Consider the following 14,016-nt stretch of genomic DNA (forward strand, 5'->3'; position numbering starts at 1 on the left):
TTAAATTTAAAATTTAAAATTTAAATTTGAAGGCTTACGTGAGATGTCAAATTTTAAATCTAAAATTTAAATTTGAAGGCTTACGTGGTACTTTGACATCTTTTAAAATTTTACTCTCCAACCGATATGCCAAATTTTAAACATGAAATAAAAATTCATATGTATTTTCTTTGCATTGGGAATGAAAAGAAACAAAAGGATACTGCTTTAAACCATTAAAAATAAATAAAAAGTATTTAATAATTAATTAAAAATTTTGAAAGTGCTGTCAAATTTGGCAGTAAGGGGAAGAGATATCATTTTATGTCATGCCACATCAGATTTGGCATCTCGGTTGGAAAACATTAATATTGTCTTTTGTTACCCTTATTGCTAATTTGGACATTTTGACTTCTCCTTTAAAGATGCTCTTAGAATTCAAAATCATTATTACATATTTATGCTTAATATTGTCAAGAAACGCTTTATTTATTAGGATAGTGTTATCCACACACTTATTTTTATTTTTTAGCACAATTATTTTGATTTTGGTTATCGGGGTGAATGAATTGAAGAAAATTAGACTTATGTTAAATTATATGTCAATTTAACTGCTAAATGATGATGTGGTAGCCCGTCGACCCACTTCCATTTAAATAATAAAATAAAATCCAGAATTTTTTTTTTAAAAAAAATCAAAATTTGAAAGAATTAACTACAGTGGTGAAGGGCTTGGTGTTAAAGCCTTGCTAGTTCAAACCACAAAAAAAATAAAAAAATAGAAGAAAAAAAATTTGAAAGGATTTCTTTTTGGCCGCCGTCGTCCCCAATCATCCGCTCCCTCGTTTTCCCAGCGCCAACCTCGCCAGCCCTTTCCCCACCGTCCTCTTCAGCTCCCTAACCTCACTCAACTTTTCTTCGAAAACTCCATCTTCCCTCATGAGTTTATTCAGTATAATGGATTTGTGAAATTGAATGCAAAAATAATCGGGAAAATTAGGTGACGGACGAGGGCTGAAGCTGAGGGTCTGTAGCTGCGTCGCGCTAGAGCCGTCTTCGCCGCCTGAATCGACTCGTTCTCAGAACCCGCATCGCTGCCACTAGGTTCGCCTGATCAGAACCGATGACCCGCTGCTTCTCAAGAACCGCTACCACCACTGTTTTGCACCCGAATCTGATCTGCACCGTTTGCCTGACCTAACCATTGCTGCTTTATCCTGAATCGAGATCTCATGGTTTTGAACTGTTGCCGCCTTGACCACTGCACGAACCCAAAACCAGAAAGCACCAAATCCATTGACGTTGCCCCCACATCGTACCAGACCCGATTGCCTTGAACCCCTGTGGACGATTAGGGACGAAGGCTGCAAAAAAAAAAAAAAATCCTTAATTTCTTCATTTTTTATTTTTAAGATTTCAATTTTGTTTTCATTTTTTCCAAATTCTATTTTATTATTTAAAAGTGAGTTGGCTCTGCGCTGCACATCATCGTTTAACAATTAAATTGATAGAAAAATTAACATAAGTTTGACATTACAATAAATTCATAAATTGATATATAACATTGTAATGTTCAAAAGATGAGATATGAAATTATTATGTGATCCAAAATTAAAGTGGTAAAATGTAATTTATCCTTTATTTTCTCATTTTGGTACAAGGATTTTGGGAAGAGGAATTTATGCTAAACCACACAATGAGCTATACATTAAATTTGTCATCAATCCATCTAAAAGAGTGATGAGATTGAGAGTAAAGATGAATACCAGTAGTCTGCAATGATATATAAGTGGCAATTGCTAGCAACTTCTTTGGAAGAAGATTCAAGGTATATGGGCGTAGACATTGAGGCCTAATTTTTCACATGTGAACCGCCAACAGGATACAAACTTATGGAGCCCTTGCCTAAATGCCTATGTGCTTCATCGTTACATTAAGAACTGATTTGGTATTGTTATGCTTTGAAAAAAAAACTGTTTCTGCTGTAATGTAAGAATAAGCTCATTTTTGCTGCTTCACGTTTTCAATTTTTTTTCACCCAAAACTGTAAAAATAAGCTATTTTTAAATGTTTACCATACATATTTTTGAGCTCAGCTTTTTTCAATACCCACTTTTTATAAAAGCATCTCAATACCAAACCAGTAGTAAGTGCACCTTCACCTAACGACTACGCGAGAGCAGCCGTCCAGCCACCTCTCCAACCCGGCTCAAATCCCAGACCATACCCAACCCATGCCGCCACCCAAAGTGGCAAATCACGCCTCAAAGTCAACCCATACCGCTGTAATTCGAGCAGTTTTTCAGACACTAATCAATGAACTGTTGGTTCGAAGATCTGTACAATGTCCAGAATGAATTTAAAGAAGCTTGTGCTGGGGCTAAAGTTCCATGAAAATAGGCTTTGTGTGGATGTTTATACAATTTTGCATAACCATGGCTAAAGTTCAGCGAACTGCCAATCGCGCACAAGAAAATTTACGTGGTATCTCTAACATAAGTATTGGCAGTTCGTATACATGTTTCTACATCCTGCCTAAACGAAGCAAAAAGCCGTTCATGTCATAAAATGAAAGGTAGCACAACAGATTTTCTGAAAAGAGTTGATCAAACGTTACCACAGAAATATAAACATGTGAATCATGGGGATAGTTCTATTGGATTGTGTGCCTCGATATCAACATGCCGTATACCAGGAACAAGTGCTTGGATCTCCTTTTCCAATCTATCAACTTCACTTCCTAACGCTGTCACTACCTCTTCACCTGCAATGGGAGATGAAGTTCATAATGTATTGCACGTTGAACTCGGTCATCAAAACGATTTTAAAAAGTACATAAAAATATACACTTGAACACATACCATAGTTTGACATCATTTTAAGCAATGCAGTATCATCCTTCTCCTTTGCAGCTTCACAAAACTGCATCGCATCCACATAACACGCAGAAATCAGCTCATACACCAATAATATGAGTAAAACATTTAGAATGAAACTCCAGGTCGAAGAAAGTTTCAAAAAATATAGAAATGGTTAACCTGTCTCGCCCATTCTTCACGCCCAGTCCTAGAGAGATAATTTTGAACTACCACCACTCCATTGAAATCTGTACCATGCAGATAGCGACCATTATATCACACTGATATCCCAATAATGCCAAATGTAAAATAATGTGAAGTATGGAGGAAGAACATATAGTTGAAGTAATAAATTTCAGTTTTAGTGGTAATCAAATTGCAAATGAAATATGTCATCGTTAAGTTAAAACGCTGCAAACGTCTGCATGTTGATAGTTTCAATACGTTGCTAACAATAAAGATCATGATACACTTTATTTACAAATTCAGCCAAAACTATGAATACCAGAACAACAGTGGTTTGTTAGAAAACGTGTTAACCTAACCCAAAATGAATCAAACAAATAAAGAAGACAAGATGAAAGAAAGTCACCTATTTCAGCCTTAAATCTGAAGAATCCAGGACCAATCACCTCACTTTTGCAATCATATAGAGAATCCACAACCTATAACAAAATCAGTTATATTAAATAACCTTAAAAGCATGAAGGTATATCAATTACCAAAATCATTTAGCATAATTATACCGGGTCATTTTTCAAAAACTGGAGAACCTTCTCCATATCATGGTCGTCCATTGCCCTGCCAATCAAAGCATGTCGATTCCTTTGGATCAGAAAAATAGCCACCTGCATGGTAGATTCAAATCAGTTGTATAATCACAGTTTCACTGCGGGTCTGAGTCAGAATGTGTTGTGTTACTTAGGTTTCTTTTTTTTTTCTTTTTTTCTTTCTGAATACCCAGCATTTGGTACTCAGACAACTTCAAAATCAGCATTGTATTGCAGATATTCACTTCATTTTTTAGACAGCAATGTGGTATTCTATTACAGTTTCTGCATAATTTTTTATGGAAAGAAGCATCACGTACCATTCCAAGTAGGTTGCCAACTACAATCGATCCTATGGGGTCATAAATTGCATTTCCTGTTCTATTCACTGCAACCAGTGATGCCGCAGCAATAGCAAGACCAGTTACAGCTGCGCCATCCTGCATACATGAGATATTTTACAAAGGGATAATAGCTTGTTTCATACCAGCATAATTGTATTCAATCACCTACTGAAAAGTAACTTGACAACTGCTAACATGTAGAGAATGAAACTACGAAATATATGTGTGGCTTCATCATTTCTCAATCAAACTCTAGGCTTATGCTACGTTAATGAAGGGTTTCAACAACATTACACGTTGGGTTTGACTGCTTGAGATAGTTTCTTGCAATTAAGTAGACTCGAATTTACTAATTGGTGTTACTGAAACTTTCATTCGTCTCCATTTCTATACCTAATCATTTCTTTCTTTGCAATAACATAAACAAAAAATTTCCAACAACCAAATGAGAATAAAGAAACAACAACCCAGTGTATTACCTCTGTCATGACTGCAACAGATGTGGGATCGTGTCCGCGCCATATAAAGTCTCTCAATTTCATGCCCTCAGCAGCTGCACCTTTCTTGACAGCTTGTATGGCAACAAGAAGAGAAGCACCTAAGGAATGGATGCAAAGGTTAAAAGCGGGGGAACGTGAAAAGGAAATAATATAAGCATATGCATTGAGTTGTACCTTCAATAATAAATGAGCCACCAATCACAAGAGCTGCATACTGACTATTTGGAGGAGGCTGAGCAAACCGCAATAGAATTTACAAACACATCAGATAAGCTAAGAAATTAAACGTAAGACATTAGAAGAAAAAAAAAGTACAAATAGGTTTCAGTAACAAAAGTTTGCCAAGTAAAAACTCAATTAGTAATAACCTGTGAAGTCCACAAGTTTTGAACTCCATGAACGATAGTCGCACCCGAACCAAGACAAAAGATACCAACAGCAGATATCAAAGACCAGACAAATCTTTCCTTGGAGTATCCATAACTGCCAGAATCAAAGACATAGCGTGACAATTAAAACTAATTTTTAGTGCGAGCAGAAAATAATATATAGGCATGTAGTTAATTTCTAATCACAGCTCTTGACCTCTATATTATGCACTTGCAACATCCAATTCCACTAGAGTGAGTATTCTAGATCATAAAAGTGCTTAAACCAGTCTAACTAATGGCTAAGTCTTATTCTAGGTAATAGATTTCTTCCTTCGGAAACCTTTCTTAAAACTGTTACCTAATGCAAAACTTGTGTTGATAAAAACACAAATGAAACAATAAAATCTAATGAAGATCAACGATGATCACGGTATAGAAAGGCTCACGGGTGGAGAGCATCCGGTGCGCGCCTTGAGCTACTCAAACCATAAGCAAGAAGCGCCTACAATGTCAACATGGATTAGTTTCTCTGCATCAATGAATCGATTCAATCGTGAAATGCAAAATCACAACAACATTGACTTAGAATACCTGATTTGCAAAATCCGCAACCGAGTGCACAACTTCAGCAAACATAACATGGCTAGAGGTCGATAACCAGACACCAAACTTGAGAGAAAATACAAGGAAGTTGCACCACAATGCAGTTGTGACTGCCCTTTGACTAGCATATAGATTTAATGGAAAACATAAGAGTTCAATACAATTCCAAGAAATTAAAGAAACAAACAATAAAAATTTACAAAATGAAAATTTGCAGACATTTCCGGGCTCAGTACCTATGCTGGTCATTGAATTCAATCTTCACCTGCTTAGCTCTAGTAAAGAAGTCTGAAAATCAAAACATACCCAATTACCCAAATGCACAAAATCTTCAGCTAAAATTGACAAATTCATCACTTTCCAAACAAAATTTCATGAACTCCAAAATCGAAAAAGGAACCTACTGCGATGAAGCAAGTGCTGCTGCTTCTGTTGACCAAGAGCAACACTACCCGAAGAAACCAAGTCCGGCAAGACCACCCGTTTCGAGCAAGCAGCCGAGGAAACCAGGCCGCGCAGCAGAGTGTGAGCCGAGGAGCTAAACGGAGCGTTTTGGGGGACGCTGCGATCGTCGTCCTTGGGGTCTGAGTAGTGAAAGAGCAGAAATTGGGAGGAGCAGCGAGGACTGAAGCGGTGGGTGGGGCGAAGGCGGGAGACGAGAGTGTAGGAGGACGTTCTCATCTCATCTGCATGGAAATGTTCATGGATTCTCAGAAAGCTACTGCATTTCGATTGTTTTAGGGTTTTGAGGTTGGGAATGGTTTAGGGTTTTCTGGGTTTGGAGAAAATAGTGAAGAGACGCAGAGAGAGATTGAAGGTGGTGTGACAGTGAGCTAAAGAGATGCTTTTGCTCGTAGAAAACGGTAACCAATTCCGCCCCCAAAAAAAATGAGACATTTTTCGGTCGGACCGGTATACAGTGATAAATCACGTGTCATTATACAAATGATGTGGGATATGTGTGCTAAAAAATTAATAACTTAAAAAATAAAATTTATCACCACTCCTATTAAAATACGTAAGGTATCATTTGTATTCCCGTCATAACTAAAAATTTATCCCAAAAAAGTTAAAAATTAAAAATTAAATCATAATTAAAATTTTCCGCAAGTTGTTCTTAACCATTGGGTGGAAAGGAGTTGTACTTTTGCATTCTAGTGTGGATTCGAACTTCGTCGGCTTCTTAATTTAACATTTAACCAATAATGCTATCGTTTTATCATAAAAAAAATTAAAATTTTCCCTTATGCAACAGCCAACCAGTCAAAATGGAGGAATAATGACGAAGAAAGGTGTTGAATGGGTATATAACCTCCATCTAGAATTTTGACCATGCAAAAAATTATTTTTTAATAAATAATATGATGACACCTATTCATAATTTGATGACCTATTCATATATCATCTTTTTAATAATTTATTCATTTCAATTTTATTTTTTAAATTTGTTAGTTAATATTTTGGTCTCGATTAGTTTACAAGATTGAATGCTGGTTCTTCTTCGAGAATTGAAGAGGAGAGAACAGGCAGACGTTGAACGATTAATTTCTATTTCTCGTTAAAACCTTTAGGGTGCGTTTGTTGCGTCGGACTGTCTCGGACTGGACTAGCTGCCGGGACTAAGCTGGACTGGCTTAGACTGGACTAAGCTGGACTAACTTAGTGAAGCGTTTGGTGCAGTCTCGGACTATGAAGCAGGATAAGAAAAACAGTACTGTTCACCATATTTGTGTTTGCTTAGACTAGGACTACAAATTTTTGCCATTGTGTAATAGAGTAATGCTACAAATCTCATGATATGGGTTAATTGGAGCATATTTTTGCCATGTATATTATGAATCTTAAAAAAAATTGACAATTGTTTTGTTTCTATTACCTGCTAATAGAATTGGGTTTAATTTGCAAATGTAGCTTGATTTAAACTCTATCACCCAACAGAAGAAAAATAATAGTGCCCAATACATGCAACTTCAACAAATACAAGTACATAAGATCTCCATAATTTAGAAAATCCTAGTTAACATTAGCCAAAATAGATCTCCATAATTTACAAAATGGCTAGTTAACATAAGCCAAAATACTAGTGCAAAGCTAAGTTATAAGTCATAACATAAGATTGTATGATTAATAAAATACATCCATGTTAACGTTATTAAAATACATCCATGTTAACATTAGCTAAAATCCTCATCCGCTTGCGTTGTCGCTTAAAAGCCTTTGGACGAACACTTTCTTGAGTTCCGGTTTGATTGCCCTGAACACTCCCACATTTTTTGGTTTATCCAAAATAAGAGACAATGCATCAATTTGATCCATAGGAGAGAGACCCATTGCTTCAAGTTCATTAGCTATGTCAGTATGATCTGCAGTACCTTGAACTAAAGCTTCAGTTACCATTTGCATCCTCTTCCCACTTTCAACATAAAAATCTTTCAGTCCACTGATAATTGCCTCGGTTCCATCATTTGAACTTCCCACAGCTCTTTTCCTCTTTCTTTGGCTATTTTCAGATGGGGTGCTTTGTTGGCTTTGTTGGTTCATTGAAGAAACAAAATTTTCACCTCCAATATCACTTTCACCAACATGATCATGACTTTGTTCCTCCATCATTTGAGCAGGGGTTTCGGCTACATTACCCGTAGCCCGATCTTTTCCAAATATATATGCAAATCTATCAAACAGTGGAAAAGGTTTGCTTCTCCATCCATCGGCTTCTTTATTTCTCTAAGATTATATCAACATAGCAAAACTAAAATTTAGCATGCGTAACAAATATAGCAGCAAGAATATAACTAATGCATAAATAAAATAGGATATGAACCTGCACATAAGTTTGCCATGCGTCATCACTGTCAACTTCAACGCACTTTTTGACATCATTCCATGCAAATCCACTTGTGTTTATCATGTCAACGACCATACTATATGTTTTTTTCCATTTCTTCAACTTGGATTCAATATGTGGATTTGCCTTTATATTTGAATGAGGACATAAAACATTGACAGCTTTTGCTATTTCAACCAAAGTACCTTGTTTGAAAGCACCGGTGTCACACCGTTGCTTCCGAGCAACAAAATCCTCAAGAACTCCTAGTAATACTTCTTCCTCAAATGCTTCCCATTTACGCCTTCTTCCTTTTGGCTCTTGAGTAGCATTCAAAAAATTTTCGTTATCCATACCTAAACAAAAAATATTTTAATGAAGGAAAATACCATACAAATAATCAATTTGCATAATATCCAATCAACTTGCATAATATCCAATCAACTTGCATAACATCCAATTAATTTGCATACCATCCAATCATTGTGCTAATATCTAACAAATGCATGATAAAAAAGGAATACTAAAATAAAATGTTATCATTAACACATATAGCTAGTTCGGTTGCTGGTTCCTAATTGCTCTCCACTCATTATACATTTCCTGAGCCATATCATTCCTCATTGCAGTCCACTGGTCCGATGTTTGAACACTACCAACATATTCACCTTCTTCTGTATTTTGTCTATCTTCTATTATTGGCAAATTCTCCATTGGATCTACAGACATCTCTTGCCTAATAAGATTGTGTAGTAGGCAACAAGCGGTAATTATTTGACCTTGTGTCCTTATCGGATAGAAAGATGGACTCCTTAGTATCGACCACCTTCCTTTTAGCAGGCCAAAACAGCGTTCAATTACATTCCTTGCCTTAGAATGCTTCATGTTAAAATATTCTTCCTTATTAGAAGGTGTTCGTCCCTCCCATTCAGATAAATGATAAGGTATTCCTCTATAGGGTGCAAGGAATCCTTCACCATTTGTATAACCACCATCTACAAGGTAATAACAACCTAATGAAAAAAAAAATAGACCTTATTAGTGTTTTGTAGTTGACAAACAGAACTAAACCTAACTTACAAAGTTGAGACTAAGTAATAGTCTTACCCGCTGGTACCTTAAAACCATTAGGCCTACTAATTGCATCATGTAGCACTCTAGAGTCTGATGCAGAACCCTCCCACCCCGGAAACACATATATGAACTGCATATCTCCTGAACACACACCTAACACATTAGTTGCGACTCGACCCTTTCTTGTTCGGTATCTTGGTTTGTCAATTTCAGGTACATGCACATCAATGTGTGTTCCATCCAATGCTCCCAAGCAATTCTTAAAAATAAAAAATAAAAAAGTTTTTGTTAATTTATACAAAGGGAATGAAGAGTTAAAGCTTAGGGAAAATGAAAAAAAATTCTCATCATACCTTAAAACATCGCCACCTAGGATCTGTAGAATCAATAGGCACAGGCTGGGGGACTTTTAGTAGGATACCTTGTAATCGCAAAATTCCTTGCAATACGCTATTGAAATACCTACTTATAGTCTCTCCCGACCTATAAAATCTACCGCCAACACTACGATTCTTAGTATGATGTGCTAATATTTGTAAAGTCATACACACCTGTTCCTCTACAGACACCAAACCATCAGTTTTTACCCTCCCATCTTGACGAAGTAAGTCGCATAATATGCCAAAAGTCCTTCTATCCATTCTCAATTCGTTGACACATTCAGTATCAGTATTCCCTATTATACCATTCAGATAACACAAACTAATCTCTCGTCTAATAAGTGAACGGTTAGTCAATGTGGGTCGTTCAACATGTCTCTGTTTGCCACGTAGCATCATCACCACAAGAATCGTACAAATACAAATTGTCTCCAAATAAGACATCTCTAACAATAAGATCAATAAAAGCTTCCTTCGATCCATATCTATCCAAACAAAACAAAAAACAAAAAACAAATTAACTAGATCATTAACCCGAGGCAACAAATATACAGGTGGCGTTGAAAAAAAAAAAGTTTTCATTAACCCGAGGCAACAAATATACAGGTGGAGTTGAAAAAAAAAAAAGTTTTCATTAACCCGAGGCAACAAATATACAGGTGGCGTTGAAAAAAAAAAGTTTTCATTAACCCGAGGCATCATATTCAAAATGTTCTACTCTTATACATCTATAAACATGTGTCTAAGAACACTAGTATGAGGATTGCTATCATTGCTAGGCATTGCATGTGAAAAGGGAAATTAAAGGACACCTGTAATGCAGTAGCCTTAGCCTTAGCCTTCCGTTTATGCTCCTCTTCTCTGCAACCAACAACCACAAAAAATTGCAATTCAGCATCAACCCCACACAATACAAAACATTCACATTGTAATATCATGGTTATAAACCAAGTACACACACACACTGCATACATACATACACACACTGCATACATACATACACACACTGCATACAGTGCATACACACACTACATACACTACACACACACACTGCATACACTACACACACACCCTGCAAGTACACACACACTGCATACACCCTGCATACATACACACTGCAAACACACTACACACACACACTGCATACATACACACTGCAAACACTACACATATACACACACTACATACACTACACACACACACTGCATACATACACACTGCATACACCCTGCACACACACACTGCAAACACACTACACACACACACTGCATACATACACACTGCAAACATACACTACACACACACCCTGCAAGTACACACACACTGCATACACCCTGCACACACACACTGCAAACACACAACACACACACTGCATACATACACACTGTAAACATACACTACACACACACCCTGCAAGTACACACACACTGCATACACCCTGCACACACACACTGCAAACACACTACACACACACACTGCATACATACACACTGCAAACACTACACATATACACACACTACATACACTACACACATTACATACACTACACACACACACTGCATACATACACACTGCATACACCCTGCACACACACACTGCAAACACACTACACACACACACTGCATACATACACACTGCAAACATACACTGCAAACACACTACACACACACACTGCATATATACACACTGCAAACATACACTACACACACACCCTGCAAGTACACACACACTGCATACACCCTGCACACACACACTGCAAACACACTACACACACACACTGCATACATACATACTGCAAACACTACACATATACACACACTACATACACTACACACATTACATACACTACACACACACACTGCATACATACACACTGCATACACCCTGCACACACACACTGCAAACACACTACACACACACACTGCATACATACACACTGCAAACATACACTGCAAACACACTACACACACACACTGCATACATACACACTGCAAACATACACTACACACACACCCTGCAAGTACACACACACTGCATACACCCTGCACACACACACTGCAAACACACTACACACACACTGCATACATACACACTGCAAACACTACACATATACACACACTACATACACTACACACACTACATACACTACACACACACACTGCATACATACACACTGCATACACCCTGCACACACACACTGCAAACACACTACACACACACACTGCATACATACACACTGCAAACACAGTACATACATACACACACTACATACACTACACACACACACTACATACACTACACACACACACTGCATACATACACACTGGCAGTGTAACAACTTCTCAGGACCATGACAAAATAAAATGATATAACTACACTACACACACACACTGCATACATACACAGTGCATACATACACTCTAGTAAATTTGTTTATGCATAACGCATAGCAAAATGATATAACTACACTTCATCACAAAAAATCAGATAAGCTTCGAACTGCATCAGCAAGCAGATTGATTGAAAACTAAAATCAAATTCATTGAAGGCCCGTGAATTACCTGTTCAAAGAGTCCTTTCGGCAAAAATGTAATGAAGTTGTACTTTGTAGTCGATATAGAATTCCCCTGGAACAATTGAACGCATAATAATTAAAACCGAATACAAACAAAATGAAGTAAGATTTAAAGTGGCAGATAATAGAACATAGATTACATATCCTACACGTTTATACTAATAAACTTGTTGATGGCACATGGTGGAGGTAAAACAAAATCCTGAAAACATCCACTGTGCTAGAAACATATTCTAGATTCTGAGAAGGCCATATCCTAATATTCTGTTCTACGATCCAGATGAAAGAAAGGCAGGGCACTCAAGAACTAAAGAGAAATTATTCATTATTTAAGTTGGGTTAGTTCTAAACATTGAAAGGCAGCCAATATTTGAAGAACCTAATAACTTGTACCAATTTATATATACAAAATCGGGGTATATATAAAAATCACTCACAGAATCCAAAGAGTAGTAACATAATTCAATGTAATTCCTCTTGCAAAGACACCAACTTTTCGCAACAATGAGATTAAAAACCAAATCAACCAACTATCAAAATCCAATGAGTGGTAAACAAGCTATACATTATGCAAAATAGGCAATCAAACGGCCAAAAAACAGCCACAAAATCCAACCTTTTTGCACAGCTTGAGACGTTTCCGCCGCAATGCCTCTCCTTGCTTCTGCTCAGCTTCCCTTCTCCTCTTCTTCTTCCTCTTGTGAAACCCAGACACGAAATTGCTTCACAAAATCCAAACAAGCAAAGCATCAAAACCCGAAAAATCAAAAAACCCAATTCAGAAAACGCGAAAAGAAACAAAATTTCAGGGCTTAGATTTCATCACTGAGCAAATTTTATGATGGCGGTTTTTACTACCTGAGGATTTGAAAGAAAAGTTGAAATATGAAAACCCCAAATTCTAATCTTAATTTGACCTAAAAATCAAAACCCTAATTTGTTCAAGTGCAGAGGTCTATCATTGAAAATTTCTCAAACCCAAAACAACAAAATCAAATGAAGCTGAGTAATACCACGATCTGCAAAACAAATTGACGAAATAAAGCGAAGATGCGAAGTTTACCAGACAAGTCGGAGCAGATGAGGGCGAGCAGATGCAGATGAGGGAAGGCGCAGAGATCAGAATGAGGAAGATGACGATGAGGGAGCAGGGCAAGGACGACGATGAGGGAAGACGCAGCGATGAGGACGAGCGACGTAGGTTCTTGGATGAGTGACTCTCTCGCGGCTTTCTCTCAGGGCTTACGAGTCATCCCGAAACTGGGGTTCCTCGTTAAGAACGCGTAAGGAGGTGAATAATCCGAGCGAGTCCGACCTAAGGTCATTAAAACTAATCCTGCTACAAACCAAACAAGGGACTATAGTCTAGTCCAGTCCAGTCCTCCCTAGTCCTGTCAAACAAACGGCCCCTTAGTGTAATGAATCACAAGCCTACCATTAAGAAAGAAAGACAAAATAAGGCTTGGGGAAACGACATGTGACGAAGGTTATCGAAAACTTTCAAGTGAAATATCCTCACTCAAACTAAGTATAAAGCCAAGTGCACATGGAAATAACGACTTTGCTATGAAAGAGCAAACAAACTACGCCCATTCCTTTATGAGTGGCTTAATCAAGTTACTACTTATACCATATTGAAATAAAGCGTGACCTTTCTCACAATTAGGTGTTGATCCTCCTCTTTTGTCCATGCCCCTTTGTTGGTGTGAGCGTTCTCAGAAAAAGGTCACCCCCCCCA

At 37.4% G+C, this 14,016-nt stretch overlaps 2 protein-coding genes and 1 long non-coding RNA gene across 5 annotated transcripts; all 3 read right to left on the reverse strand.

Moving 5' to 3' along the window:
• Positions 1 to 638: 638 nt before the first annotated feature.
• Positions 639 to 1,906, reverse strand: LOC139187972 (uncharacterized). The gene is made up of 2 exons (XR_011571016.1): positions 1,746 to 1,906; positions 639 to 1,343 (listed from the first exon to the last, which is right to left on the reverse strand). It is a non-coding gene; the product is annotated as an uncharacterized lncRNA (long non-coding RNA).
• A 448-nt stretch (positions 1,907 to 2,354) lies between these two features.
• Positions 2,355 to 6,336, reverse strand: LOC103429256 (metal tolerance protein C4-like). The gene is made up of 13 exons (XM_008367403.4): positions 5,830 to 6,336; positions 5,662 to 5,713; positions 5,414 to 5,546; positions 5,269 to 5,324; positions 4,820 to 4,934; positions 4,626 to 4,683; positions 4,431 to 4,549; positions 3,928 to 4,047; positions 3,584 to 3,685; positions 3,430 to 3,502; positions 3,018 to 3,085; positions 2,841 to 2,901; positions 2,355 to 2,743 (listed from the first exon to the last, which is right to left on the reverse strand). The coding sequence occupies exons 1-13, from the start codon at positions 6,104 to 6,106 to the stop codon at positions 2,619 to 2,621; spliced, it is 1,359 nt and encodes a 452-aa protein (XP_008365625.3). The 5' UTR covers positions 6,107 to 6,336; the 3' UTR covers positions 2,355 to 2,618.
• Positions 6,337 to 7,427: 1,091 nt separating this feature from the next.
• On the reverse strand, positions 7,428 to 13,688 carry LOC108173149 (protein ANTAGONIST OF LIKE HETEROCHROMATIN PROTEIN 1-like). 3 transcript variants are annotated; one of them, XM_070804685.1, is made up of 7 exons: positions 13,342 to 13,672; positions 12,895 to 13,000; positions 12,265 to 12,330; positions 10,516 to 10,564; positions 9,677 to 10,188; positions 9,357 to 9,582; positions 8,654 to 9,262 (listed from the first exon to the last, which is right to left on the reverse strand). In XM_070804685.1, exons 5-7 carry the CDS (start codon positions 10,184 to 10,186, stop codon positions 8,805 to 8,807), a joined length of 1,194 nt encoding a protein of 397 aa, XP_070660786.1. In that variant the 5' UTR covers positions 10,187 to 10,188; positions 10,516 to 10,564; positions 12,265 to 12,330; positions 12,895 to 13,000; positions 13,342 to 13,672; the 3' UTR covers positions 8,654 to 8,804. The 3 variants fall into 3 exon arrangements, 2 of the variants coding, with proteins under 2 accessions (XP_070660787.1, XP_070660786.1); XR_011571017.1 differs by lacking the exons at positions 8,654 to 9,262; positions 9,357 to 9,582; positions 9,677 to 10,188 and adding exons at positions 7,428 to 8,149; positions 8,247 to 8,569 and having other exon boundaries at positions 13,342 to 13,688; XM_070804686.1 differs by lacking the exons at positions 8,654 to 9,262; positions 9,357 to 9,582; positions 9,677 to 10,188 and adding exons at positions 7,428 to 8,149; positions 8,247 to 8,605.
• Positions 13,689 to 14,016: the final 328 nt, after the last annotated feature.

The sequence above is a fragment of the Malus domestica genome, chromosome 09, assembly GCF_042453785.1.
Source record: "Malus domestica chromosome 09, GDT2T_hap1".
Lineage (NCBI taxonomy): Eukaryota > Viridiplantae > Streptophyta > Magnoliopsida > Rosales > Rosaceae > Malus > Malus domestica.

Bases quoted from the DNA above. Each gene is read 5' to 3' on its own strand.
- LOC108173149 (XM_070804685.1), bottom strand. From the start codon at position 10,186: ATGGATCGAAGGAAGCTTTTATTGATCTTATTGTTAGAGATGTCTTAT. The intron at 9,583-9,676 runs GTATGATGAGAA...TTTATTTTTAAG, and splicing joins CTAGGTGGCGATGTTTTAAG to AATTGCTTGGGAGCATTGGA. The intron at 9,263-9,356 runs GTAAGACTATTA...TTTTTTCATTAG, and splicing joins TGGTTTTAAGGTACCAGCGG to GTTGTTATTACCTTGTAGAT.
- LOC103429256 (XM_008367403.4), bottom strand. From the start codon at position 6,106: ATGAGAACGTCCTCCTACACTCTCGTCTCCCGCCTTCGCCCCACCCAC. The intron at 5,325-5,413 runs GTATTCTAAGTC...TTGACATTGTAG, and splicing joins TTGCGGATTTTGCAAATCAG to GCGCTTCTTGCTTATGGTTT. The intron at 4,684-4,819 runs GTTATTACTAAT...CGGTTTGCTCAG, and splicing joins AAAACTTGTGGACTTCACAG to CCTCCTCCAAATAGTCAGTA.